The sequence below is a fragment of the Megascapheus bottae genome, chromosome 34 (genome assembly GCF_031878675.1).
Source record: "Megascapheus bottae isolate mThoBot1 chromosome 34, mThoBot2.hap1, whole genome shotgun sequence".
In the NCBI taxonomy this organism is placed as follows: Eukaryota; Metazoa; Chordata; class Mammalia; order Rodentia; family Geomyidae; genus Megascapheus; species Megascapheus bottae.
In genome coordinates this window covers 5873146-5899512 of record NC_143542.1, presented here as the reverse complement: position 1 = coordinate 5899512, position 26367 = coordinate 5873146, and the positions used below count along the sequence as shown (strand labels likewise).

General features: G+C 60.2%; 1 protein-coding gene across 1 annotated transcript; it reads right to left on the bottom strand.

Moving 5' to 3' along the window:
• Positions 1 to 290: 290 nt before the first annotated feature.
• Eln (elastin) lies at positions 291 to 26367 on the bottom strand. The gene is made up of 37 exons (XM_090324377.1): positions 26235 to 26367; positions 21732 to 21782; positions 21110 to 21139; positions 20691 to 20723; positions 18005 to 18040; positions 17631 to 17726; positions 17367 to 17408; positions 17301 to 17312; positions 17157 to 17219; positions 16441 to 16488; positions 15418 to 15489; positions 15186 to 15215; positions 14655 to 14726; positions 13934 to 13972; positions 13798 to 13806; positions 13695 to 13739; positions 13494 to 13538; positions 11521 to 11631; positions 11374 to 11433; positions 10516 to 10731; positions 9940 to 9990; positions 9398 to 9622; positions 8998 to 9039; positions 8591 to 8746; positions 8052 to 8114; positions 7399 to 7458; positions 6315 to 6458; positions 4693 to 4731; positions 3007 to 3081; positions 2874 to 2933; positions 2640 to 2732; positions 2051 to 2089; positions 1880 to 1933; positions 1384 to 1428; positions 1181 to 1210; positions 715 to 765; positions 291 to 420 (listed from the first exon to the last, which is right to left on the bottom strand). The coding sequence occupies exons 1-37, from the start codon at positions 26314 to 26316 to the stop codon at positions 377 to 379; spliced, it is 2463 nt and encodes an 820-aa protein (XP_090180503.1). The 5' UTR covers positions 26317 to 26367; the 3' UTR covers positions 291 to 376.

Genomic DNA, 26367 nt, shown 5'->3' with positions numbered 1-26367 from the left:
ATGGTGTGACCGAATCCAGCTTTGAGGTTTGGGAACTGGGGTACCAACTGGACGCAGCCAGGGGTAGCACCTGGCGGGCAGGCCCCGTCATCTTTGGAGGGACCCCAGGCGGTGGGGGGACCCCAGGCCAGGGAGGGGAGGCCTCAGGGAATCCCTGTCCTCCTCCCTCCCCCAGGAAGATCAAGCACCAGCCATAAAGCACCAGCACGTAGCACCGATGGAGGCTGTGGGTGGGGTATGGGGCCCCCTGCGAAGGCTCCGGTCGTCCCCTCCCGGGGTGGGGGGCAGGGGTGGGGGGGTCACAGAGGGTTTACATTCTCCACCAAGCAGTAGCACCAACGTTGATGAGGTCGAGAAGTCAGGGGTCCTGGGGGGCTCACTTCCTCTTCCGGCCACAGGATTTCCCCAGGCAGGCCCCACCTAGATCGGGGAACCCAGGGCAGGGTCACGTTTGGCCCCCCACCCCGGCTCACTTTTTGCCCCCTTTCCCAGCTCTGTCTGCTGCCATTGGAACCCACATCTGTCTTGTTTGCGGGATTAGCCTGGAAGCAGAGCCCGGGCTGGCCATGGCTCCTCACTGCCACCTGGTGGCAGGCAGTGGACAAGGCAGACTGGAGAGCTGGTCCTCACCCTGGCCCCACCCATGCTGCCTCATCTCTACAGAGCAGCTGCACCCCGTCCCCTGGTTCTTCCTGGGGCCCAGTGGCCGCTCACCTTGGTAGCCCAGGGCTCCAAGGGCTCCTCCATAGGGCTTCGGGGGCTTTCCTGTGGAGGGGAGGGCAGTGGATGGGCTGGCCCCACCATACACCCGGCCTTCCCTGTCTCTGCAGGTTCCCAGCACCCCCTGTCCCTATCTCTCCTGGCCAGCCATGCCCTGCTCCCCCAGACCTACGCAGGTCCATCCTGAGGTCCACCCCCACTCTCGCCCCTGACCCCTCTGTCCCCTCCCCTCACGAGGTCACTTCCTGTCTGGGGGACCTGGGCCGTGTCTGTGAGGACTTTCCAGTCAGGGTGAGCACAGGTTCCTGTCCACACATTGGGCTGCAGGCTCAGCATCTGTGGCTCCCCTGGGGCTTCCTCATCCCCTCCTACCCCCCCGGAGGCCATGGCCCCACTACACCGTGCCCAGGATTCCAAGGTCTTGGGACCCCAGGATGTGAGGCCTTTTGGGGAGACTCACCACCGAATCCGACACCCCCAGCACCGCCACCTGCAGGACAAGGTGGGGCTGTGAGCAGCCCAAACACTGGGGACCCCAAGTCCTCCCTGAGCTGCGGCCCAGCAGAACCCCAGGCTCGGCTCCCTGGGCAGCCCAGGTCAGTGGGATCTGAGACCCTGGGCTTCACCCCTTGGGCAGAGCAGGGAGCAGAGCACCTCGTTTACCTGGGAAGATGGGGGACAGTCCAAAGCCAGGTCTCGCTGCCACTCCTGAGGGAGAGATCTGGGGTTGGTGGCAGGCCGGGGCCCCTTCCTCGCTGTCACCCAGGACTCCATGTCTGGACTCCCACTTCCCGCCTCAGCTCCAAGGCAGGTGCTCTACCACTGGCTGCAGCTCCCCTACCAGCATTTTGCTGGTTAAATGGAGGTAAAGAGTCTCGCAGACTTTTTTTGCCCCGGCTGGCTTTGAACTGTGATCCTCAGATCTAGCCTCATGAGTAGTCAGGAGCCAGCAGGGGTGGCTCACAAAGGCCCGGCCCTCCTTCCCGACTGGACCTGCCTCAGTGGTGTAGCGGCCCCGCGCCTCAGCTCTGAGCAGGGTGGTTCCTGGCCCCAACTCTGTCCTATCCCGAGGGCCCTGGCCATCCCCAGGTAGACGTGGGGTCCAGTAGACATGAGCTCTAGGCGAGTTAGATGCCCACGCCCGAGCAGAGCCTCCTACCTGCACCTGGGAACGGCCTGGCAGCTCCGAGGCCACCTCCGAGGCCAGCAGCACCTGGGAATGGGACAGACAGGTTCAGAAGGAGTCGGGGATCCTGAGCGGTGCTGGGGGGGTGGGGGGATGAGGGACAAGCTTTCAGCCGGCCTGGAGGGGACTCGGGGGGATACTCACCGTATTTAGCTGCCTTAGCAGCAGCTGCTGGAGACACACCTGGAGAGAGGGGACAACTGGTGGTTGGTGGATGGCAAGACAGAGAAGATGAAGGCGTGCGTGCGTGTGTGTGCGTGTGCGTGTGCGTGTGTGCGTGTGTGTATGTGTGTAACTAGGGATCGGACTCAGTCTCACACTTGCTCAGCAAGGCGCTTCACCACTTGAGCCAGGCCCCAGCCTCCTTTACGCTAGTGATTGTTCACCTAGAGCCTTGTGTTGTTTTTTTGGTTTTTGCCTCAGGCTGTGGTCCTCTTGTCTTTGTCCCTCCTGGCTGCTGGCTCTGTAAGCACTGCAGGATCCACAGGACCCTGGGGGTGGGGCACGTGGGGGGGCGGGGGCGGGGCAGGAGGACAGCCTGATGGACAGCGAGCCCGCGCTTCCATGGGTAAATGCCTCCGAAGGGACCCTGTGGTGTCTTGTTAAGGAATCTGTACCAAGCACGTCTGTCTATGCTGGGGTGGGGTGGGGCGGAAACTCTGCCTGCAGCTCTGTCCATCCATCTGTCCGTCCATCCATCACACACTTCTCAGGATCGCACAGCGGTTCTTACCTCCAAGGCCACCAGCACCTGGGATGGCTCCTCCAGCCCCAAGGCCACCAACTCCGAGCCCCCCCACTCCCAGACCGCCGGCTCCTCCCAGGCCTGCAGAGAGAAGTGTGCCTTAAGCCCAGCCAGAGGGGGCCTCCCCGCAGCCGCCTTAGGAGCCTGGAGCGGGGCTTGAGTTCCCAGCGTGGGGCGGCGGGGGGAATGGGGCTCAGTCTCCCCAAACCCAGCTGCCCTTACCATACTGGGCAGCTTTGGCAGCGGCTTTGGCAGCGGCGGCCTGGGCAGCAGGTCCGGCTCCTGGGGACACAAAGAGGCTCAGTGGGGCTGCTAGGGGCTCCCCTGACCCATCACACCCAGGAAGACAACTCACCCACTACGCCCCCTGGAACACCAGCTCCTGCGAGACCCCCGGGCCCTGCCAGACCCCCGACTCCTCCTGCTGCACCTGTGGAGAAGCCCAGAATCAGTCCCCCTCCCCTCCCTCCTCTCCACTCCCCGCCCCCCATCCCGCCAGGCCCTGTTTCCTGTACTGAGGGCTGGGTTTTGGGGTGGCTCCAGTTCTAGGGAACCATGCGTTTCAGCCTGATTGCTATCCATTGCAAAGTAAAAATGGGGCCACCATCACCTCATTTTGCTGAGAAGGTGGATGTAAAGGACAGGGCTGGAGGCCCCTTGGGCAGGGAACAGTCAGCTCTGAGGGGCCACAAGGTGGCCAGTCCCTGAGGATGGTTTCTGGCGCCACCGGAGCAGCCAGGAAGGAACCTTCAAGGACACCTTGGGGACCCTGGGGGACAGGGGGCTGAGGAACTCGGGATCATCCCAGGTGGAAGCCAGCTGGCCCTGTGTGGACAGGCTGGGCTGGCCCAGCTGGCCACTCCCTGACTGAGGCCCCTGGCCTGGCTCCCTGGAGCCCAGGAATGGGGAGCTCCTGGGTCTGGCGAGCTGGGGCTGCCAGAACGCCAAGTGGCACACAGGCCCAGCTGCCACGTCCTCGGGCTGCTGAGAGGACGTGTGCAGTCCACTGGTGGGAGGGGAGGCGGGCACTGGGGGCCTGGGTGAGAATCACTGGTAGCTCAGCTCTGCCAATGGGCTGGGAGGAGGCAGAGGCTGCCCCCTGCCTGGGGCCAAGGGCAGTCCTGGCTCCTCCCACCACAGCTGGGGATGCCAGACCATCCTGGGGCTAATGCATCATCGGTACCAGGCATGATGCAGGCCCCAGAAAGCACTCAACACTTGAGCCATAGCCTCACTAGAATTGTGTGTGTGTGTGTGTGTGTGTGTGTGTGTGAGAGAGAGAGAGAGAGAGAGAGAGAGAGAGAGAGAGAGAGAGAGAGAGAGAGAGAGAGAATGCGAGAGAGAGAGAGAGAGAGGGAGAGGGAGACAGAGACAGAGACAGAGGCAGAGAGAGAATTGAGGTTTGAACTCAGGACCTCTTGCTTGGACTTTTTTTTTTTTTGGTTATGAGGCTTGAACTCCGCCTAGGCGCTGTCCCTGAGCTCTTCAGCTCCAGGCTACCACCCTACCTGTTGAGCCACAGCCCTACTTCCCATTTTCTAGAGGTTCATTGGAGATAAGTCTCAGGTCCTTTTGTGCCTGGACTGGCTTTGAACCTTGATCCTCAGATCTCAGCCTCCTGAGTAGCTAAGATGACAGGCGAGAGCCATTGTGCCTGGCTCTTGCTTGGCTTTTTCCACTCAAGGCTAGTGCTCTGCCAGTTGAGCCACAGCTCCACTTCCAGCTTTTTGCCGGTCCATTGGAGATAAGAGTCTTTCAGATTTGTCTGCCTAGACTGGGTTTGAACCCCAAACCTCTGCTCTGAGCCTCCTGAGGTGTCGGGATGACAGGTGCCCAGCATGGAATTTGATTTTTGAGATCTTACTAACTGTCCCTAGATCCACACCACAGCCGTGCTCTTCCTGCCTTTACCATCTAAGGAGCTGGCTTACAGGTCTGCACCCCGTCTGCTCCAGAAATGGCTTTTATTCTGCTCTGCCTGTCCAGGCCCCGGGTGGTCTAAGGCGGTGGGCGGCCCTCTAGGGCACAGGAGTTCACTCACCGTATTTGGCTGCTTTAGCTGCTGCCAGAGAGCCAGGCGCTGGGGAAAAGGGAAGAAGGGGTCAAGTCTGTGCCTGGGGTTCTGCCACCTCCTCTAGGGAGCCCATCCTGACTTTCTCCACCTAAATTGCTGCCTCAAAGTATGGAACAGGGCTCTTGTATCTAACTACATCACCATCAATTTTCTCTGGGGGTGCCAGAGGCCTGAAATGTGTGTTCCATCCATCCATCCATCCATCCATCCATCCATCCATCCACCTACCCATCCATCAACCTATCCATCCTTTCTCCCATCCATCCATCCATCCATCCATCCACCCCATCCATCCATCCATCCATCCATCCACCTACCCATCCATCAACCTATCCATCCTTTCTCCCATCCATCCATCCATCCATCCACCCCATCCATCCATCCATCCATCCATCCATCTTCCCATCCATCAACTTATCCATCCTTTCTCCCATCTATCCATCCATCCATCCATCCATCCATCCATCCATCCATCCACTTATCCATCCTTTCTCCCATCCATCCATCCATCCATCCATCCGTCAACTTATCCATCCATCCATCCATCCACCCATCCATCCATCCATCCATCAACCTATTCATCCTTCCATCAGCCTATGTATCCTTTCTCCCATCCATCCATCCATCTTCCCATACATCAACCTATCCATCCTTTCTCCCATCCATCCATCCATCCATCCATCCATCCATCAACCTATTCATCCTTCCATCAACCTATGTATCCTTTCTCACATCCATCCATCCATCCATCCATCCATCCATCCATCCATCCATCCATCCATCCATCCATTTATCCATCCTTTCTCCCATCCATCCATCCATTCATCCATCCATCCATCCATCCATCCATCTTCCCATCCATCAACCTATCCATCCTTTCTCCCATCCATCCATCCAGCCATCCAGCCATCCATCCATCCATCCACCCACCTTTCCAGTCCCCTCTGGGCCTAACATGGCCTGCCTGAGACTGGGGACAACCTGGTGAGGACATGGAGCCCCTCGGGTCCCTTTGCCGTAGATCACTGCTGAAGGGAATCAGGGCTGGCCTACCCAAGCCTGCCAAGTCCAGGGAGCTCCACTCGTGTTTGTGGGCTGGTCGGCGGGCTTCTCCCAGCTGGCAGCCCTGTCACCCTCTCTCTGAAACCTCGTCCTTGCCTGACTCGTCCCTCCCTAGTCTGGACTGCCTGTGGCAGCTGAGCCACTCAACCAAGGAAACGCCACACATCTGTGGGTGGCAAGGAGGTCCTGGGGCTCAGGCACTGGGACGAGGGGTTCTCCTTCCTTTTTTTGGGGGGGGGAGGTTGATCGTGGGGCTTGAACTCTGGGCCTGGGCGCTGTCCCTGAGCTCTTCAGCTCAAGGCTACCGCCCTACCCCTTGAATCACAGCACCACTTCTGGTTTTCTGGTGGTTCATTGTAGATAAGAGTCTCAGGGATTTTAGTGCCTGGGCTGGCTTTGAACCACAATTCTCAGATCTCAGCCTCCTGAGTAGCTAGGATTTCAGGTGTGAGCCACCGGACCCGACCTTTCTTTCTTCTTAACTGGGGAGGCAGAAGCTTCTTCTTGGCCCCAAGAAGGGTCCTTACCTGCTCCAGCCCCAAATCCAGGAACACCAGCACCAACTCCAGCTCCAAACCCAGGAACACCAGCGCCGGCTCCAGCTCCAAACCCAGGAACACCAGCGCCGGCTCCCAATCCAGGCACCCCTGCGCCAAGTCCAGCAGCAGCCCCTGCAGAGCCAGAAAGTGGTTGTGGTTGGTGGCCGAGGGCAGGGTGTGGGCCTTGGGCTGTCCTGGGAGCTGGAGCTCTGCCCCCACACTCTACACTGGATAAAAACCATCTTTTGCTTTGCTGGTACTGGGATTTGAATTCACAGCCCGGGCACTGGCACCATCCTTTAGCCTTTTCAATCTCTGCACTTGAAGCATAGCTTCGTGTGTGTGTGTGTGTGTGTGTGTGTGTGTGTGTGTGTGTGTGTGTGTGTGTCTGCGCTCATGCCAGTCTTGGGGCTTGAACTCAGGGTCTGAGCTATTTTGCTCAAGGCTGGTGTTCTACCACTTGATCCACGGCTCTACTTCGGGTTTTTCTTTGTGGTAGCTAATTGGAGATGAGAGTCTCACAGACTTTCCAGCCCAGTCCGGCATCAAGCCCAGATTCTCAGATCTCAGCCTCCTGAGCAGCTAGGATTCCAGGTGTGAGCCACCAGGGAGGCGCCCGGCGTATCATGGTTGTAGATGTGTTCAGCCCGGGCTGGGATGGATGGTGGTCTTTCTACTCCGCCTTCTGAGTACCAACATACCCGCCTTAGGCTGGCCCCCGCCAGACCTGCAATTGATCCCGAGGCCACTCAGGATGGAGCTGCCTGCTGTGGGCCAGCTCTGCTTCCTGCCCCACTTCCTGCTCCTTGGCCTTGCCTGAACCTGGCCAATTCTCCCCACAACTTTGCGCAAGGGGCCGGTGATGTCCTCCCTGCCTGTGGCACAGTGGTATGGGGAGGCTAGTTTGGAGGTGGGCCTTGAACCCACTGGTTTTGTGCCAGTTGCTGTGAGGCCTGAGGATTGCGGGGGGCAGGGGTCTGCAGGCCTATGGTTCCTGGGGCCCAGCTCGGATGTGGCAGTGGGGCAGCCCTGGCTGGGTGGGGCTGGGGCCCACATGGTATCCGTCACTTACGGAGCTGGGCTTTGGCTGCTAGCTGAGCGGCCGATTTCCCCCCAGCCGCGGCTCCTGCTCCTAGAGGAGAAGAAAGGAGGTCAGGAGTGGGGCGGTGCCCACCGGGGCCTGGCTCACGGCAGGGGGGGGGGAACCCTGTGCTGCATGGGAACGCAAAGGAATCCCCGAGGGCCCTGAGACTCGGGCATGAGGGAGACAGAGGGATGTAGGCAGGGTCTGGGTTCAAATCTCAGCTCGGCCACCTCTGAGCTGCCACTGTGTGCCTGTGTATCTGGCCAGGACGGAGAAGTGGCCGTGAGGTGCTGCTGGCCTTTCATCACCCCTGGGGACTCTGATCTGAGTCCTGCTCCTGGAGGGCCACCCTTCACAGTGTCCCCTCCCCCTGGCTCAGGGCCTGACCTAGAGTGGGCCCCCAGATTGGGGAGCTCCGTGCTCAGGAAGCGTCTCCCCGGGCCTGTTCGTGTGGAACAAGAACAAAAAGGAAGGGCGAGGCAGAAGCCATCTGGAAGTCCAGTAAGAGGGCCTGGCCTGGCCTGGGGGTTCCAGGGGCCTGGGGCTGGCCTGGGGGGAGGGGAGCTGCTTCTCCAGTCAGAAGCATGGTTGGGCCTCCAGTGGGGTCAGGCAGGTGACAGCACCGAGGGGGGACCACCTACCATACTGGGCAGCTTTGGCGGCAGCTTTGGCGGCGGCAGCAGCAGCAGCTGGAGTCCCGGCTCCTGGGCAGGGAGGCACAGCCCAGTCCATCTTGTCCAGTCCTCCCACAATCCTTTGCAAAGCTCCCTCCCTGGGCCCTGCGGTCTTGTCTCAGCGAGGGTAGCTAAGGCGGGCTATGGGGTGTACGGGGGGCCCCGGGTGACAGGCGGAGCGTGCGGATCTCCTCCAAGTCCAGGTCTAAAGGAGGTTTCTGGACGTCATGGCCACCTGGCCTGTGTCCTCCGCCTCTGCAGCGGCCCTGGTGTACCCGGGGTCAGGTCACCCGCCATGCTAGGCCCTGGGGAATGGAGCTGGCTGACAACGCTGGTCTCCACGGATGGCGGGCTGGTTGGGGCTGGGTCATTGTTCTAGAGGGGACTGAGTCCCTTCTCCCCTTCCTAGACTCAGTTTCCCCATCTGAGAAGTATTGCAGTCTGCCTCTGGGTGGCGGGGGGGGGGCAGACCCATCCTGTCTCTGGGCTGGGACCCCAGAGCTCACCTGGTACCCCTCCTACACCTGGAACACCAGGGACCACGCCCGGAACTGCCCCGGGCACTGCACCAGGCACACCTCCTGGCACTGCTCCTGGCACTACTCCTGGCACTGCCCCTGGCACTGCGCCTGGCACAAGTCCTCCCAGGGCTCCTCCAGGACCTAGAGGAGAGAGAAGCATTGAGCGACCACCCCTTGGGGGTACCAGAGATGGGGATACCGCGGGGCCGCCTGCCACCTTCAGCTTGTTTTGGAGGGTGGTAAATTGCCCTAGGAAGGGGTAGAGAAGTTGAAGTGGTTTAGGCCTGGAGGGGCTACGGACAGGCCGCCTTGTCGGTCATTCAGCCTTGCTGGCCTGGCGGGGCGGGGGGGTGGCAGGGAGCCGGGGAGGGGAGTGGGGGGGCAGCACTCACCATACTTAGCAGCTTTGGCTGCGGCCGCGGCCTGAGCTGCAGCTGTAAGCAAGGGAAAAGGAGAGAGTCAATGGGACAACAGGCCCCCGCCAGGCTGGGATTCTACCTTTCCTGTCCCCAGAGGTCCAGTGGCCATCTGGCCTGGCCCCGAACTTCCCTGGGTAGGCTAAGGCCTGGTGTGTGCCCCTCAGGTCCTGTGGGCTGAGGGCTGTGGCATGCGCCTGTCACCCCAGCCACTCAGGACACACAGGCAGGAGGCTCTGGGCCTGAGAGCCCACCCAGGGGGCAGGGAAGTGCAAACGGTTTGGGGGCATGGCTCAAGCAGTGGAGCATCTGTTCTGGAAATCCCAGTACAACTCCTAATTCCCACACTGGTTCCCAAGATCAGATTGAGACTCACGAGAAATGCCAGCTCCAGGGACTCCTCCTACTCCAGGGACTCCTCCTACTCCAGGGACTCCTCCTACTCCAGGGACTCCTCCTACTCCAGGGACTCCTCCTACTCCAGGGACTCCTCCTACTCCAGGGACTCCTCCTATGCCAGGTCCAACACCATAGCCAGGAAAGCCCCCAGTGCCAAGTCCATAAGAAGGAATGCCTCCCACTCCAACTCCAGCTCGAGCTCCTACAGAAGCATCAAAACCCAGTGGGGCAAAACCAGTGAGAAAATAACCAGCTGAATCAGCGCAAGAACCCTGTGTGGCAAGTCTGTGGACAACCTTTTCCATGGCCGGGCTTGGACCCCATAAAGAGGGCTTTGGCCTGGCAGAAGGGTCACACTGGGGTACCTTCCCACAAGGTGACGCTCTCCCAGGGTCCCACCAGGGCCTAAGTCCCAGCTCTTCCAAGCCCTTGCTGTATGGAGATGGGGAGGTCACGCCCACCCTGAGAGAGTGGATGCAAGTCTCGGGTCTGACTGCCATGAGCAAGGACAGCACTCACCGTATTTGGCTGCTTTGGCCGCTGCTTTGGCTGCAGCTGGTGACACAGCACCTGGAAAGAGAGACATAGCCAGGAGGGACGGGGAGGAGGGACCCCAGACCACCCGTATCTTGATTCCTCGCTTTCTGACTCCGGAGCCTATGCAGAGCTCTTCCATCCATTCATCCATGGCCCCATCTGTCCTTAACCCCTCAGCCCACCTGGCCCCCTGATGGCTCACACACTGCCGTTCACCAGTCCAGCCCAGGTCACAGCCACCATCCCTCCCCGCCTCCTCCTGTCCTGCTGTGTGGGCCCCACCTGCCTGGCCGTCTGTCTATCTGTGCGTCCTTGCCCTCGGCTCCCTTCCCCCTCCTGCCCTCTCCTTCCTGCACTGATTTGCTTGCTGGCCACATGTCCACCTGCCCGCCTGCCTGGGAAGAAGATGACTCATACCAAGGTATGGACAAATGAGTAAGTGTCTGCCCTACAAGGCTTGGCAAGAGTCTATATTCTCTCTTCACACACTTACATGTGTGCAAGGATGCACACGCACACACACACACACACACACACCACACGAAGAGCCCAGCTCACCTGGTCCACCCACAATGCCTGGAACACCAACACCTGGGACCCCAACACCAGGGACCCCAACGCCTGGAACACCAACACCTGGGACCCCAACGCCTGGGACCCCAACGCCTGGAACCCCAACGCCTGGAACCCCAACGCCTGGGACCCCAACGCCTGGGATCCCAACGCCTGGGACCCTAACTCCTGGCCCGCCAGGCACCAAGCCTCCAGCAGCACCTGTGGAAGAAAAAGGATTGTCCTTGCCCTGGGCTCTGGAGGTTTCCTCCCGCTGGGTGAGGGGGGAGGGTGGGACGGTGGTCTCCTCTGGGCCATCTCTCCCGCAGGAGTCCAGCTCATAGAGGGGGACTGAGAGGGGATCCTCAGGACTTATAGCCATGGAGATCATGAGGGGTTTCTGGGTGTGTGTGTGTCTGTGTGTGCATGTGTGCACACAAGTCCTGGCCCTGGGGCTTGAACTCGGTGCCTGAGCACTGTCTCGGAGCTTTTTCATTCAGGACTGGCACTCTACCGCTTGAGCCACAGCTGCACTGGCAGCTGTTGGGTGGTTCACTGGTGACGGGCGTCTCATGGACTCTCCTGCCTGGGCTGGCTTTGAACCCCGATCTTTAGATCTCAGCCTTCTGAGTATCTAGGTCACAGGCAGGGAGTGATCCCTTTGTAAAGGAAACCTCACTTCTGGCCGCTGATAGGCCGTGGAACCAGGGGCGGGGCCGGCGAGGGGGCGGGGCCCAGAAGGGGCGGGGCCAGCCCGCCGTGGGTGTGGCCAGGCCGCACGGGGCGGGGCCAGGCCCCTGAGCGTCGAGGGGGCGTGGCCAGCCGGGGACCCGGGGGTCTCCGGCCTCCCCTGGTGTCACTCACCGTACTTGGCCGCCTTAGCCGCCGCCTTAGCGGCTGCGGCCGCCGCAGGCGTGCCAGCCCCTGGAAAGATGAGCACAGAGGGTGAGGGGCGGCGGCCTGCCCCGGGCACCCCCGCCCCGGGCACCCCCGGGCCGCCCCGCTCACTACCTGCCAGGCCTCCGATCCCCGGAATGGCACCAGCCCCGCCAGGAAGGCCGCCGGGAAGGCCGCCAGCTCCAACACCAGGGAAGCCGGGGAGGGCGCCGGCCCCGGCAGCTCCTGCTGGGACATGAGGGGGACAGTCAGGAGCCCTGGAGGCCGGGCAGGCTGGAGGGAGGGAGAATGGATGGATGGGTGGATGGACGGCTGAGAGGGGGAATGGATGGATGGATGGATGGATGGATAGGAGGGTGGATGGATGGATAGATGGTGGTAGGGAGGATGGATGGATGGATGGATGGATGGGAGGGAAAATGGATGGATGGACGGATGGATGATAGAGGATGGGAGGGAGGAGGATGGATGGATGGGAAGGAGGATGGAAGGAAAGATGGATGGATGAATGGAAGGAAAGAAGGAAGGATGGGTGGGGGGAGGATGGATAGAAGGAATGAGAAATGGATGGAAGGATGGAGGGGAGGATGGAAGGAGAGATGGATGGAAGGAAGGAGGAATGGATGGAAGGAAGGCAAGAGGAAAGGAAGGAAAGGAAGAAGGAAGGAATGGTAGACAAGGGATATCGCAGGATGCTGGTGTTTTACTTATTTTTGCCAGTCCTGGGACTTGAAACACTTGAACTCGCTCTCTACCCTTTGAGCCACAGTGACAGTTTGGGATGTTTCTGTTTACGTGGTACTGATTTGAACTCAGGGCCCAAGCAAACGAGGCAAACACACTACCACTGAGCCACCTTCCTGGCCTGAGGATGCCGTTGTAGCCAGCCATCTGGAACGGAGTTCCTGGCCTGTCAGGTTGAACCTGCTGGCAGGGCGACTACCCCATAGTTCCTTGATGGTTCCCCCAGTGTCCATTTCCACCCGCTGAGTGTTCTCAGCTCCCCCCCCACACCCCGCCCCATCTTGCCACATACTAAGAAAGTAAGGCAGCTGCCCCTGGGCCAGCAGGGCCCCTAAGGAATGTTCCAGGCTTCCTTTCCCCGTGTTCCAAGTGCTCTGCCAAGTTTGTAATCCAAGCTGCTGGCCTCCAGGCTCTGGCACCCCTGGCTGCCTGCTCACCAGCTTGCACACCGCGCGCATTTTGAGAGCCTCTGGGAGTGGAGGGACTGGGGGCACGGGGGGGGGGACTAGGGGGGCTTTGATGAGGCAGCCCCACCACACCGGGGCAGAGACTGCAGGGCACTGTCTTCTGTCCCCTGGAAACAGGAAGAGCTTCCTGGGGGGTGCTGGGGACAGAACAAGACATCAGTCTTAATCCAAGCTGGAGGCCTTGCTAGAGACACAGATAGCCCTCTCTGTCCAGGGCCTGGGCATGGGGTGAGGATATGTGGGGGCTGGCAGGCTCCAGGAGCAAGTTTTATTTCTGTAGTGTAGGTTACATGGATGTGCATGTAAAATAATTGTGTAGGTGCCACTAACAATTACACCTCAAACCAGCTGGCACCCCTGCAGCGCTGCCCCTCCCCTCTCTAAGCACGTGACGCACGCCTGCATGTGGCAAAGGCCTGAACCTAATGTTCCTTTCCCTGGCAGCCTCCCTCACTGTCCCCCAGGCCCACCAGACTGACCTGTCCCTATCTCTGAGGTGGATGGGTAGAGGGAAGGAGGGAGGGATGAGGTAAGGATGGAGAGAGGAAGGATTGGGGGAGGATGGGAGGATGGATGGGCAGATAGGGGAAGAGACAGAGGGAGGGATGGAGGGGGGAGGAAGGATGGCAGCGGAAGGAAGGATAAGTGGATGGATGGATGGATGATGGGTAGAGGGGTGGATGGATGGTAGGAGGGTTGATGGGTGAATGATGGTGATGGTGGAAGGGGAGGGATGGAGATGGGTGCATGGATGGGGCAGGAAGGAAGAGTAGAGGGAGGGGGCAGGGGATGACAGCTGGGCGGGGGAGGCAGCCATGGCAGTGACCAGGGGTGGGGAGGGGGGCTGGGGTTTGGCAGAGGCCCTCAGGGACTCACCATACTTGGCTGCTTTAGCTGCGGCAGCTGCTTGGGATCCAACCCCTGGGGAGGGAAGGGGGAGAGATGAGCCCAACTCTTCCAGCCTGGACCCCTGGGCACAGCTGAGGGCATCCTGGCAGGCAGAGGCCTCACAGTGGCCCCACCGGTGCTGGGGTGCCCAGCGCCTGTTTGTCTAGAAGTGGGGTACCGCTTCCTTACCAGTCCCTGTGGGGTAGCCAGCTTTGCCCCCTGCTCCAGCTGCACCTGTGGACAGGAGAGGCTTGGGGGTCACCAGTGGCGCCGGCCTCAGTGCCCCACCCACCCCCAGGTCCTTGAGTGTCCCTGGCCCTCCAGGCCAGAGGGTGGAAAGGCAACCCAGGGTTGAGGTCCCTGCCAGGGCCCTGGAGCTGGGAGGGTCGAGGGAACTGGAAGCCCAGGTCTGGGTGGCTCTCACTCACCGTACAGCTTCCCGTTGGTGTAGGGCAGTCCATATCCACCTGAGGAGAGAGGGCGGCTCAGGGTGGCTCAGGCTGCACAAGCCTGCAGCGCTGAGACTCAGCCCTGGGTGGTGGGGGATGGGGGGCTGCCCCGGGGACTGATGGGACACCTGGCCCTCTGCAATGGCTCTAGTACCCGCTGTCCAGCTTCGCCTTGCAGGGAAGCTGACTGCACAGGCAGGCGTGGAAATGGGGTGGCTTGACCTGGGAAGGGTCTTTCCAAAGCGCAGGCCATCCTCCTTCCTTGCTTCTTTCCTACTGTTTTGTGTGTTGTTGTTCATGGACCTTGAACGCAGGGCTTCTGTCCCTGAGATGCTTTGCGCCAGGCTAGTGCTTTACTACTTTGAGCCGCAGCTCCGTTTCTGTTTTTTTTGGTGGCTCATTTCTGGTGATACTTGTTCTCATGGACTTTCGGGCTGGCTTTGAACTGTGGTCCTCAGATATAGGCCTCCTGAGTAGCTAGGATGATGGGCCTGAGCCACCAGTTCCCGGGGCCTTGCTTCCTTATTTTCCTTCCTCCTTTTCTTTTTTTGGGGGATCGTACCAAGGCTTGAACTTGGTCCCAAGCTCACTTGGCCTTCACAGGCTTTGGGTGACCCAGGCTCCCCTCCCCCACACCACAGACCTCCCGCAGAGGCAGGGAGGCCAGGACAAGGTCCCCTGAGGCCTCCCTCTGGCTCACCTGGGAGCTTGGGTGCTTTGATGGGGTACCCCAATGGGACACCAGGTTGCTGGCCCCCAAAAGGTCCAACTCCTGTGTGAACAGAAAGAGCAGAAATCCAGGCCCTCTCCTTGCCCCTTCCTTCCAACCCCCCTCCGTGCTTGAGGTTCTGGTGGCACTGGGGTTTGAAGTTGGGGCCTCATACATGCACAGACAAGCCTTCTACAACTTAAGCTGGGCCTCCATCCTCTGAGTTCCTTTTCAGACACATCTCTGTCACAGGTCAACGGCCCAGACCCCAGGCTCTGTCCTCCAGGAAGCTGGGGGATTCCCCTGGGTCCCCCAATTAAGTCTGTGCCCGGTCCCCAGAACCCTCCCTACAACTGCTGAACTTCTGGGTTCCTTTGTGCTCCATTCCAATGGGGATTGGGCCAATATCACTTTGTGGAAAGTCCAGGCTTGGGTGCCTGGCTCCCCCTCTCAGGGTTGACCTTTGACCTGGACAGGGCATGCCCTCCCCCAGCCCACGGGAGGAGACCCGCCTTGCCTCACCTGGGATCCCCGCGAAAGCACCGCCTCCACCTGCAATGAATGACAAAGAGCAGTCACCACTGCTGCAGCAGGGTGGGCACCGTGCCCAGTATGGGCAGCCCTGTTCCCAGGTGCTCCCTGGGCCTGGGCATGAGAAGGCCTGGCAGAGGGCTCTGCGCAAGCTGGGCCGGCCCAGATGGGAAGGCAGGGCAGATGGTGAGTGCCCCCACCCCCACCCCCGCCGCATGCGTACCTGGGGTCTTGGCCTTGACTCCTGTCCCCGTGGGAACACCCGGGAGCACCCCCACACCAGGAAAGCGGGTTCCTGAGGGGTAAAGGCGTGATTGGCCGTGCTTGGCCCTGAGCATTGGTGACCCATCCTGCTCAGAACCATCTGCCCACGTGTGGCCCCGGGGGGAGAGGAAGGATCTGTTTGCGGGAGGGGGGCTTCGTCGTCGCACCCCAAGTCAGAAAAATCCCATTTTCTTTTTAAACCACCGTGCACAGGCTCTGCCACTGAGCTGCACCCGCAGCCCAAGTTCTTATTTTTTCCTTTTGGGCCATACTGGGACTTGAACTCAGGGCCTCAAGCTCAAGGCTGGCGAGCTGCTTCACCAGTGAGCCACAGCTCCACTTCCGGGTTTTTGGTCGTTCATTGCCCAGGCTGGCTTTGAACCACCATCCTCAGATTGCAGCCTCCTGAGTAGCTGAGATGACAGGCGTGAGCCACGGGTGTCTGGCTTCCAAATTCTAGGTTTTAATCTTATTTTTCCAGTGGGTGAGCTCATGCCTCCATGGGCTTTATTCCTGAACTGGAGTTGATGGTAAGTCCACCCACAGCCAGGGTGGGGAGGACCGAGTGACTGCAGGGCCTTGGAGCAGGGAAGAGGAGAGAAAGCCACTGCCAGTGAATCTCCTGGGGAAGCCTGAGTCTGGGCTTTTGGGGGATTTCTGCCTGGTGCTGGGGGGGGGGGGCTGGCAGGAAAAGAAGGTGAAGAGAGCTGTTGGGGTCCCCTGTGGGGCAGGCCAGTGACTCATGGCGACTCATGGCTTTTGGGAAGCAGCTGGCCACTCGGGGCACTGGGCTTGTGGGAGGGGGGAGGCCTGCCTCAGGCTACAAGGAAGGCAGGGCGCGGGCCTGGGGTCAGAACTTGGGTGGGGCCTGGGTGGTGGGGGCCTGTGGTCATTAGTTAGAGCTCAGGACAGCCATTGGCCTGAACCCAAGGCCTCTGCTGGCTTCTTCCTAGAAGTCCCCTGTTCTTCTGGTGGCTCTCACCTGTGCCTGGCAGCACTCCGCCTGGGTACACACCTGGGAGACCCACACCTGCAACAAGGGGGGAGGGGCCGTGAGCCCAGGCCCCTCCAGGCCTTTCCATCCAGCTGGCTGCTGTGGCCAGCATGCCCTGGCCCTGCAGGGGACACCGATCAGGGTGGCCTCCGCCCTGCCCTGCGTGGAAGTCCTGTGGGTTTATCTCCTCTCCTGGAGCCTGTTTACGGGCCAGCCCACCTCTCCCTGCTAAAGGCTTCCAGATGCTGCCTCCCGCTGTGGACTCAGGCAGCCTTGGTTGAACCTGAAGTCACTTCCTGAAGAGCTGGAGCAGCTCAATGAGCTCCAGATGGAGTGCCAGGCTCACCCCAGCTCTGCCAGGACCAACTGCTCAGCGCCTGGGCTCTCACTCTCTTCATGCTGAGTCCCCTGCCATAGAGCTTGTCTCTGAGGTCTCTGATGGAAAAAGCCTGGAAGGCAGCTGGGCCACTCAGCCTCAGCTTCTACTTATACAGTCAGGCCCCGCCCCATGACAGTCAGGCCCTGCCTTGTGACAGTGAGGCCCCACCCAAGAGCCAGACTCCGCCCCCAAGGCTAGGCCACGCCCCCACATCGATCATGCCCCGCCCCTCTAAGCCAGTCAGGTCCCACCCTTTTCCCCAGGTCATGCAATAGCTGCCCCGGTTGTCCTAGACCCTCCAGGCGCACCCTGTACCCACACTGACCTGGCACTTTCCCAGGCTTTCCTCCAGCTCCCACTCCCACGCCAGCCTGGGGCACTGCGACACCTGCATGGAAAGGGGCACCTCAGAGTTGGCAGGGGCTGTCCCAGGGGCTTCCCCAAGAGAGCCCTACTCCAGTCACCTTACCTGTAGACACTCCTAAGCCACCAAGGCCACCAACACCACCGACGCCACCCACGCCACCGATGCCACCGACGCCACCGACGCCTCCAACGCCGCCAAGCCCAGCAGCACCTGCAGGGCCCACAGAGCCAGACATTCAGGGGCCTCGGGGAGGACGAGGACCACACGGCCCTGGGGCCCTGCTTTGAGCCCCGGCCTTGCCACCACCCCACCGCCAGTCCATCTGGAGCCGGGCACGGTGGCTGCCTCCTTCGGCCCCAGTGGGCAGGGCAGGTAGAGCCCATCTACCATCTCCCTGCCGAGGACGACAGGCACCCAGGCCACGCCACTCACCCGCCTTGGCAGCTGCTTTATACGCTGCAGCAGCACCGGCCGCTCCACCAGGCACCAGGGCCCCCGGGTAGGCGCCTCCAGGAAAAGCCCCCAGCCCTGTGGGGAGGGGTGGGGAAAGGGGGTGAGGCCTGGCACCCCTGCCCTGCCTGCCCTGGCCAGGAGACCGGGGAGGCTGGGGACTCGGCCTTCACTTCCAGGTCTGCATCGGGCCCAAGACCCTCAGGGGACCCCTCCGGGGACACCCAGACAGGTGCTGCCAGGGCCACCACCCTGGGTACCCAGGATGGCCTCTGGCCAGCGCTGCCCTGACTGAGGCAGTGGGCCGGGACCAGGCAGGAGGGTAGACATCCATCCTGCCTGGGGTCTTCACTCACCTGCCCCGGGGCCTCCGCCAGCGAGTCCTCCAGGACCTACAGGAAGAGGTGAGGTTGAGCCCGGGCAGGGAAGGGGTTCATAGAGTCCCCCTTCTCTTCTGGCCTCCTCATGGGGTGTCCAGACTCAGCTCCACCCTCCACCGGGCTCTGGAGCCTCTTCCACCCCCTGTGTCTGTCTGGGTCTTGTGTCCAGATGCGTCTGAAATGCTAAATGGACCCAGCTGCTTCTCTGGTTCCCATCTGGGTGTCGTGGCGCCCCAGCCCTGGGGGAGACATTCCACGAATGGGGAGTTGGGCAAGTGGGCGCCCTGGATGTACTGGGGGCTGTCCACTCTGGGGACTGTTCTGTGGGTGCCGGCCCTCGTCCCAGCCTCAGAGCCCAAGGCTGCTGAGCACTGGGTCAGCTGATGTCCCCTCCCTGCTCCCCCCCCCAACCCCAGCCTTCCCCTGGGCCTGTGTCTCTCTGGGATGGGTGAGGTTCTGAGAACTTCCCAGCACACCTCCCCACCCCTCTGGGGCTCTGCCAGCAGCTCCCTCAAGGCAGCCCCATTTCCTGAGCTCACAGAGGGCAGTGGACGTGCCCGGCCTTCCTGTCCACACCAGAGCTTCGAGGGGAAGAGGGGATGGACGGGGATCTGGGCATGATTGTCACCTTTTGCCCACTGTCCCACCCAGATGTCCCTGCTCCCAGGACGGCTGCCAGCACTCACTTTCCTCTAGACTCACCTGCCCCAAATGCTCCGACCCCAGCCCCTGGGAAGAAAGAAGACAGGATGAGCTGACCGCAACTGCGAGCCCACAGCCCGGCCAGTTCACCTCCGGTCTTTCTGAAGTTAAAAGGGCCTAGATCCAGCCCGGGGGTGGTGACTTATGCCTATCATCCTAGCTACTCAAGAGGCAAGAAAGAGGAAGACTTCAGTTTGAGGCCAGTCTGGGTGGGGAAAACTCTCGAGACCCCCACTTCAGTCCGTGAGCCAGTGTGGTGCCTGCTTGTAATCTCTGCTATGGAGAAGGCATAGATGGGCGGATTGCAGTCAGAGACCAGCCCTGAAAAACAGCTAACGGCATAGAAAAGGACTGAGTGATCAACTCAAGTGATGGAACACCTTACCTAAGTCTGAGTACACCAGCAAATTGCCTCCCTCTGCTTGCCTCAATTTCCCCATCTCCACATGGCCTATGTTTCCTACCTTCCTAAAGGCAGTGAGTTTGTGAGCTGAAAGCCCCCCGGGGTGCCCTGTCTCCTTCCTGTTTTTGCCTGCTGTCCTCTGGGCAGTGGGGGGGACTGGCCTGCTGTTGGCACCAGGGTGTGGGGGGATACTGGCTCTGAACCGCCCTGGGTCCCCTGCTGCGACCTGAGGAAGGGGGGTACCCCTGTGGATGAGCCCCTGCCAAGGTATTAGCTGCTCTGTCAGTGCCCCATCCTGTCCTGTCTGAGCAGGCCTCCTTCTATCCCCTCAGCCAGATGTCGGGGGGAGCATTCTTGGGGGGCTTTGTAGCTCTGAGTTCTGAGGCCTGAAGATAATCAGGCTTCCTGGTTCTTCCTTTAAAAGCTGTCCTGCTTTCTTTTCAGCCTGTTCCTTTGCCTGAGCCAGTTCTTTTGGAAGTCTAACCTGAGTCTTTCATGGAGCAAAACCTGTGTGAGGCGGGGCTTCCTGCCTGCTGGAGTGGCCTTGTCCTGGGTGGATCCAGCTTGCACTCCCTCTGGTTTTGTGGCCACAAAGAAGACCCTCTCTCTATACCTGAGTCTTCCTGGCTAAAATAAAAAATGGCCTCTTTCCACATTTCCTCTGTCCTGGCTACCATCAAAGATGCTACAGAGCCTGACATCCTAGCTGCTTGAGAGGCTGAAATGTGAGGACCAAGGTTCAAAGCCAGCCAGGGCAGGGGAGAGGAGAGGGTAAAAAGCTGGAGGTGGAGCTGTGGCTTAAGGGATAGCACCCAGGGCCTAAGCCCTAGGATCTGCATATGTGCATGTGCACACACACACACACACACACACACACACACACACACACACTTCCTGCTGAGAGCCAGCATGGTCCAGAAGATTTGCTGTAGGTCCTGACAGGGGGAATTTCTGGGACTGATTGCCTCCAGGACCCTGGCCTTGGTGTCCCCCACGGACCCGGGGCCCTCCCTGCCCTCCTGCAGTCTCCTCTCTCTCGAGCCCCCGCCCAGAGTCCGAGCCTCAGATTCATGTGCAGTTGAATCATGGGCTGTGGAGGTTTCGTAAGAACCATTGGACATGGCACTGTCCCCAGCTGGGGATCGGGGGCCAGAGCAGCAGGGCATGGGCACAGGGCGGGGACGCCAGGCCTCCCCGGAGCCAGGGAAGCTGCCAGCACCCAGGGCCAGGCAGAGGCTCATGGAGGCCAGATTAGGGCTCAGCTAGGGGCTAGGATGTGGGCTCTGGGTCCTGACACTGGGCAGGGCCTAGTCTGGGGTCTGAGTCCCCAGGTGCCATTTTACAGGCTTGGGGGTCACAAGGACCCCAGGCTCCACCCCTGGAGATCAACTCTGGAGAATCTGAGCGGCCCCCACCTCCTGTCCAGGCTCTGGGATCAGGCTGTGGCCCTCCCTCCCGCCTGCTTGCTCCCCTGCCAGGCTCCAGCTCTGTGGACCTTTCCCTCCGCCTTTTCTGAGTGGCGTCTGAGCCCTGGGGTGTCTGAGGCCATGCACTTACCTGGCTTGGGTGGTTTTCCTCCAGGACCCAGCACTGCAAAGGGAAAAGACAGCGGTCAAGGTGTTCCCACGGGTTACTCAGCCCTCCCCCACGGACCCCCCTCCTGCCTCAGCCCCCCTCCCAAGTCCTCCGTTAATCCCCCCGCCTCAGCCCCCCACACCCCCTCAGACCCCCTCTGCTGCCTATGAGGCTGATTCTCTAAAAGCACCCAATCCTCAGTGGTGTTTTGGAGGCACCGGGTGGGGTGTGGAGCTGGACTTGCGCCTTGGTTTTGAGACAACATGCTCAGTGGATAAAATGGGGCTTAGGGCTTTTTGGGGTTGCCTGGGCTAAAGATGGGTGTGAGGGGGGGCGTCAGGATGACACCAAGAGCCCTGCAGTGAGGAATCAAGACTGCCAAGATTGAGTTCTGGACTTACCTCCTCCTCCCAGGCCTCCAAGACCAGCCCCTGAGAAAGAGAGGGGGGAAGGAGGGAGGGAGGATGAGAGAATGGCTTTTCCACACCCTTCCGGCCAGGCCACTCCTCTACTCGCAGTTGGATCTGCCATTAACGAGCTACATGCCTGGGTAAGTCAACCTCTACAAGCCTCAGTTTCCCTGTCTGTCCAATGGGGTGGTGACCCCAGGTTGGTGAGCACTGGGGGTGCTCCCGTTCCTTATCGGTTTAGAATACTCAATACCAACGCTCCAATCCTTTCTTATTTCTCTCAAATTTGTGGTTCTCCTGTCTTTACCAAGTTCTGGGATTACAGGTGTGCGCCACTATGCGTGGCTCAAACACCTGCTTTTTTCTTTTTCTTTGTTCTTGGGCTTGAAGTCACAGCCTGAGATTGTTCACTCAAGGCTGGTCCTCTACCAGCTGAGCCACATCTCCACTTGTGGCTTTCTGTGGTTACAGACTTTCCTCCTGGGATGGCTTTGTACCACAAACCTCCTGAGTCACTGGGGGGGTACTGGAGGGGGGTGACGGGAAGTCCTGAGCCACCAGTGCCAGGCAGGATATGCCTCCTGTGGCTGGATGTCAGGTCCCGGGATGTTACCTGGGTAGTAGATGCCTCCAGGAATTCCACCTGGAACGGCTCCCGGGACCCCTGCAATCCAGGAAGGAGTCAGCCATCAGACAGAGCCCGCGAGGAGAGGGGTAGCCTGCTGCACCAAGCTTATGCCCTCCTCCTCCTCCTTCCCCCTCTGTCTTGTCTTTAAGTTATTATATTTCCCCTTTTGAGGGGGGCTCTCACTATGTAGCCCCGCCTGGTCTCCCACACTGGAGCTCAGCATCCTGAGAGGCTGGGGTGGTATGAGAGCCCTAGGCCACTGGGCCCCAATGCCCAGGTGTCGGGGTCCTGGCTGTCGAGGGGTGGGGTGGGCGGGAGGCTAGGGCAGGAGGAGACCAGGAACGAGCAAATCAAGCGCTTTTCCGGACCAGGGAAGTCACAGTGGGGAGTTTGGCCACGCTAGTCGTTGTCATGGCAACATGTAGAGTCCCAAACTTGGATTCCACCACAGAATGTCCCTGACCTGGCCCAGTCACCTTGCTGACTGTCCTGCCCCTTCCGGCAGGAGAGTGCTGGGGGCCTGTGGGGGGCAGGGGGACAGTGACACATCTCAGTATGGCGTCCGGACATCTGGTCCCCAAGGCCTGCCTGGAGATGTCACCCAGCTGGGCCTGGCTGTCTCCTGAACATGGTCAGCTCTGCGGAGCCGCTGGCCAGCAGAGTCCGGGGCACCCAGCTGTCATGCCACCTTGTGCCACAGCCCAGCTCCACTCCTCCCACGGTGCCATCCCCCCTAGCCACGGAGACTTGGCCTGGACAGTGTCAGCCAGCTGGGCAAAGCATCCAGGGCTCAGAGCTGCAGCCCCAGGGGGCCCAGCCTGGTGGGGGAGGGAGGAGGCCTCTGGACCTGTCATCCACTGCCAGACCCACACATGGCTGGCCCGTGGCCTTCCACGCCTCCCCCACTGGGCCCCCAGAGAGGTGAGTCTGTCTCCACCCTTGCCTCCCTCCCCGCCTTCCTGTAGATTTCTTTCTCCCCATTCTTTCTAACAGAGAGGTGGATAGGAAGAGCCTGGACCCTGCCCTTGGGGTTGAATCCTGTTCACCTGTGTGAGCCCAGGTGAGTCACACAACCTTGCTTTCTGACCCTGCCTCATCAAGTTCCAAGGGGGCCATGTAAGAGCCTGTGGCCCATCCCTACTTAGCACAGAGCACCAGCTGGCCAGGCCAGCATGGCGGTGCTGTGGGACGCTGAGGAAGGTGGGTCTCCAGTTTGAGAACAGCTTGAGTTACTTGATGAGACCCTGTCTAAAACCAGTCTCCAAATGAAAAGAATTCTGCACTTGCGCTATTCCTTTTTCAAATGAAGTGTTGGTCGGTTCCCCCCTCCCAAAACAAAGGAGCAAACAAACAAAAACAATCTAGTGGCCTCAGATCAACATTCTCTCCAGTCTTGCTGCCCAGAACATGGCTCCCGAGGCAGAGAAAATAATAGGTGCTCAGGGAACAGGGAGAGGCAGACGCGGCGTTGCTGCTGTCAGGACGGTCTTCCTGACGCATTTGTTCAGCACTCTGGCCTGGCTGGACCCCACTTCCTCTCTCTGGGGGGTTCTTGTTCTCTCATTATGCCACCTGTGGCCAGCACTTTCTGGAAGACACCCACAATTCACGGTTCCAAAGCCTTGGCTGAATGCCACAGCCAAACCAGCACAGCTGGGAGAGAGCTGGGGACTTTTTTTATTTTTATGTTGTGGCTGTCCTGGGATTTCAGCAGAAGGGTCTCACACTTGCTCCAAACTTTACCATTGGAGCCACACCCTTACTGCATTAACCACACCCACTCAAAAGAAGCCACGCCCACACCCAGCCCCACCCAGCACCCGAGCGCCACTGCAATGTCAGCCACGCCTCCCTCGTTTTAGCCACGCCCCATTTGTGAGCCACGCCTCCTCCCCTCTCTTTTTTTTCCAGATGGTGTCTGGCAGTTTTGCTCCTGCTGGGTCTCAGTCTGCCAATCTGCCTTCTGAGTATCCCGGGTGACAGATGTGAGCCTGCTTGCCTGGCACATGGATGGAGCTGGGGATCTTGATGGCGTTTGTGCCCTGGCTGGCCTCTAAGGACAAGCCTCCTGATCTCTACCTCTTAAGAACCCGGATGACGGGAGTGAGCCATGGCGCCTGGCTGGTTTTTTGGACCCTGTTTTGCAGAGGGAGTGGGGAAGGCTCCCAGGTCCCTGCCTGTCTCCCTTGCATGTGAGGCAGGTGAGGATCACCAGAGCTGAGCGTAGAGGGGTTTGAAAAGGCCCCAGCCCCCCACAGCACCCGGTGCCAGCCCAGTCCCGCTGTGCTTCCCTGCTTTTTGGCACAAGCCAGGAATGTCCTCCCTCCCCCCTCCAATCCTTCCCGCCTGGAGGCTGAGCTCAGATCTCCCCCTGCTTTCCCTGAGCCTCAGCCCCGGGCTCTTCTTGCCTGAGGCTTGTCTGGCCCTAGCAGCCAGCCTGGAACGCTTGTCTTGTTTTATGTGGCTTTGGCTTGCTGCTCTGGCCAGCCGGCCAGGGCGGGACTCGTCTCTTGCGTCTTAAGAATCAGAACAATTTTCTGGTCTGGGCTGGAGCTTTTTCCACAAACAGCCCTAGAATTTCTGCTTGCACACGGCCTTGCTGGGAGCTCACTACCCTGTATGGCTCTGAGGTCATCCACGCCTGACTCCCTGGCCTGCCCCTCTGACAGCTCTCACAGCCCTCCCCTCTGATCCCCTCCCCTCTCCATCCAGGGTCTGGCGATGTAGCCCAGGCTAGCTTCCCACAACCCTCCCGCCTCCACTTTGTGAGTTCTGGGATTACGGACATGCCCCACTGCACTAACTTTGGTTTCCAGATCTAACTCAGAAGTCCCTTCTGCCGTGAAGCCCTCCTGGATTTCTTGAGGCTCCTCTCAGTCTGAGTTTCCCCACTTTTCCCCAGCCTGGCTGCTTTCTTTATTTACATTTATATCAACTACCTTCCACCCCCACCCCCACCGACAGAGAAGTCAACCCTAAATATTAAACTTGGCCTAAATATTAAACTTGGAACCAAACCACACCGATGTCAGGTCAGTAAATATAGGTCCTACAACCCTGCCTGGAGCCTGGCGTGAGGCTCAAAGACCTGCAAACTGCCTGCTTGGTAGTGAGGACCCTGCCAGCAGGCATTGGCAACAGGCTTTGCCAAAACAAAGTCCAGGGGCCGAGCCAGCCAGCAGATACGACTGCCCACTGCCAAGGGCCTTTCGAAAGCAAGCTGTCCCCTGTGAGTGGGTGACTGTGATGCCCGCCCCCCAGGGTCCCAGCAGACCAGAGCCAAATTAAGCCAGAGCTGTTCAGCCCAGCAGCTCAGCAGCCGGGGCTCAGCCAGTGGCCCTCTCCTGCATTCCCAGCTACTCCGGAGGCTAAGGACTAAGGATGGAGGATTGAAGTGCACAGAGCTGAGCTTTATCCTTGCTGGGACCCCAGGTAAACCCAGAGACCCCACAGGGTGGGGGTTCTGCCCTTCAGGGGCTCAGCCAGGCCGGCCCCTCCTCGGACTCTGCCTGGCCCCCTTGCCTCCATCTCCCTTGACTTTGGTTCTGGGGTGTGACCTCAGGGTGCTAACTTAGCTTGCATGTTCATGGCTGGCCCTCTACCATGTGAGCCACCCCTCCAGCCTGGCCTTTGCCTGGTTATGTTGACGACAGAGTTCAGCATACTCTTCTGCCCAGGCTGACCTCTGACTCTGACCCTCCGGATCTCATCTGGAGCCTTATAACTGGGGGCCTCCAGTGTCTGGCCTCCCTGTCCTTTGCCACATCTTCCCCACACCACCTGCAGCTGCCTCAGTTTCCCCACTCAAGGAGATAACGATCCCCACACTTCTGGGTTCCTGCCATGATTCATGACAACACACAGGTGGCTGGAAAGGAGGGGAGACAGGTGCTGTGGCTGGGCTTGGGGGCGGGGAGCCTCTGTCACCCCCACCGGTCCCAGCCCAGGGGCTTTTCCCCTCCAGCCTGTCCTGAACCCCACTCCAGGTCTAGTTTTCATGGTGACCACACCCGGCCCCTGAACCCCCTGCAGGAACCAGCAGGATGGAGCTCCGTGTGAGGGGGGGACGGAGATGGTCCCCACCACCCCAGAGGCTCATCCTGTCCTCACGTGCCCAGTGCGGCCCCAGCCTGACACCTGCCCGCCTCCCCGCGGAGACCGCGGCTGGAAGTCACCCTGCTCACTCAGACACAGTGACCTCTCCCCGAAGGTCACTGGGGGGGTGGTGGCCCGTGTCTGCTTACCTACCCCGGGACCCCTGGGAAAGCCGGGCTTCCCCCCGCCCAGCCTTGGAGGCAGCAGATGCTGGATCTTGGGGTGTCTGTCCGGTGGGATGTCACCGAGCCCGGGTCTGGCTCGGGGCAGGGAGGGAGATCTTGGGGGTGCAGCTCTCCCATTGGCCCCGTCCAGCAGGCCTCCTGTCAGCGGAGCCACCTGGCTGGCGGGGCCGCAGACACGGGGAGCAGACAGGGATGTGAGGGTCCTTACCTCCAGGCTGCACGGGGTGCAGGAGGCTCAGTAAGAAGAGCAGGAATCCGGGGTGCTGGGCCGCTGCAAACAGACCCGCCATCTCGGGGAGGAATGCGACCAGCCTGCTCCCTGCACCTCGTTTTATCCCCAA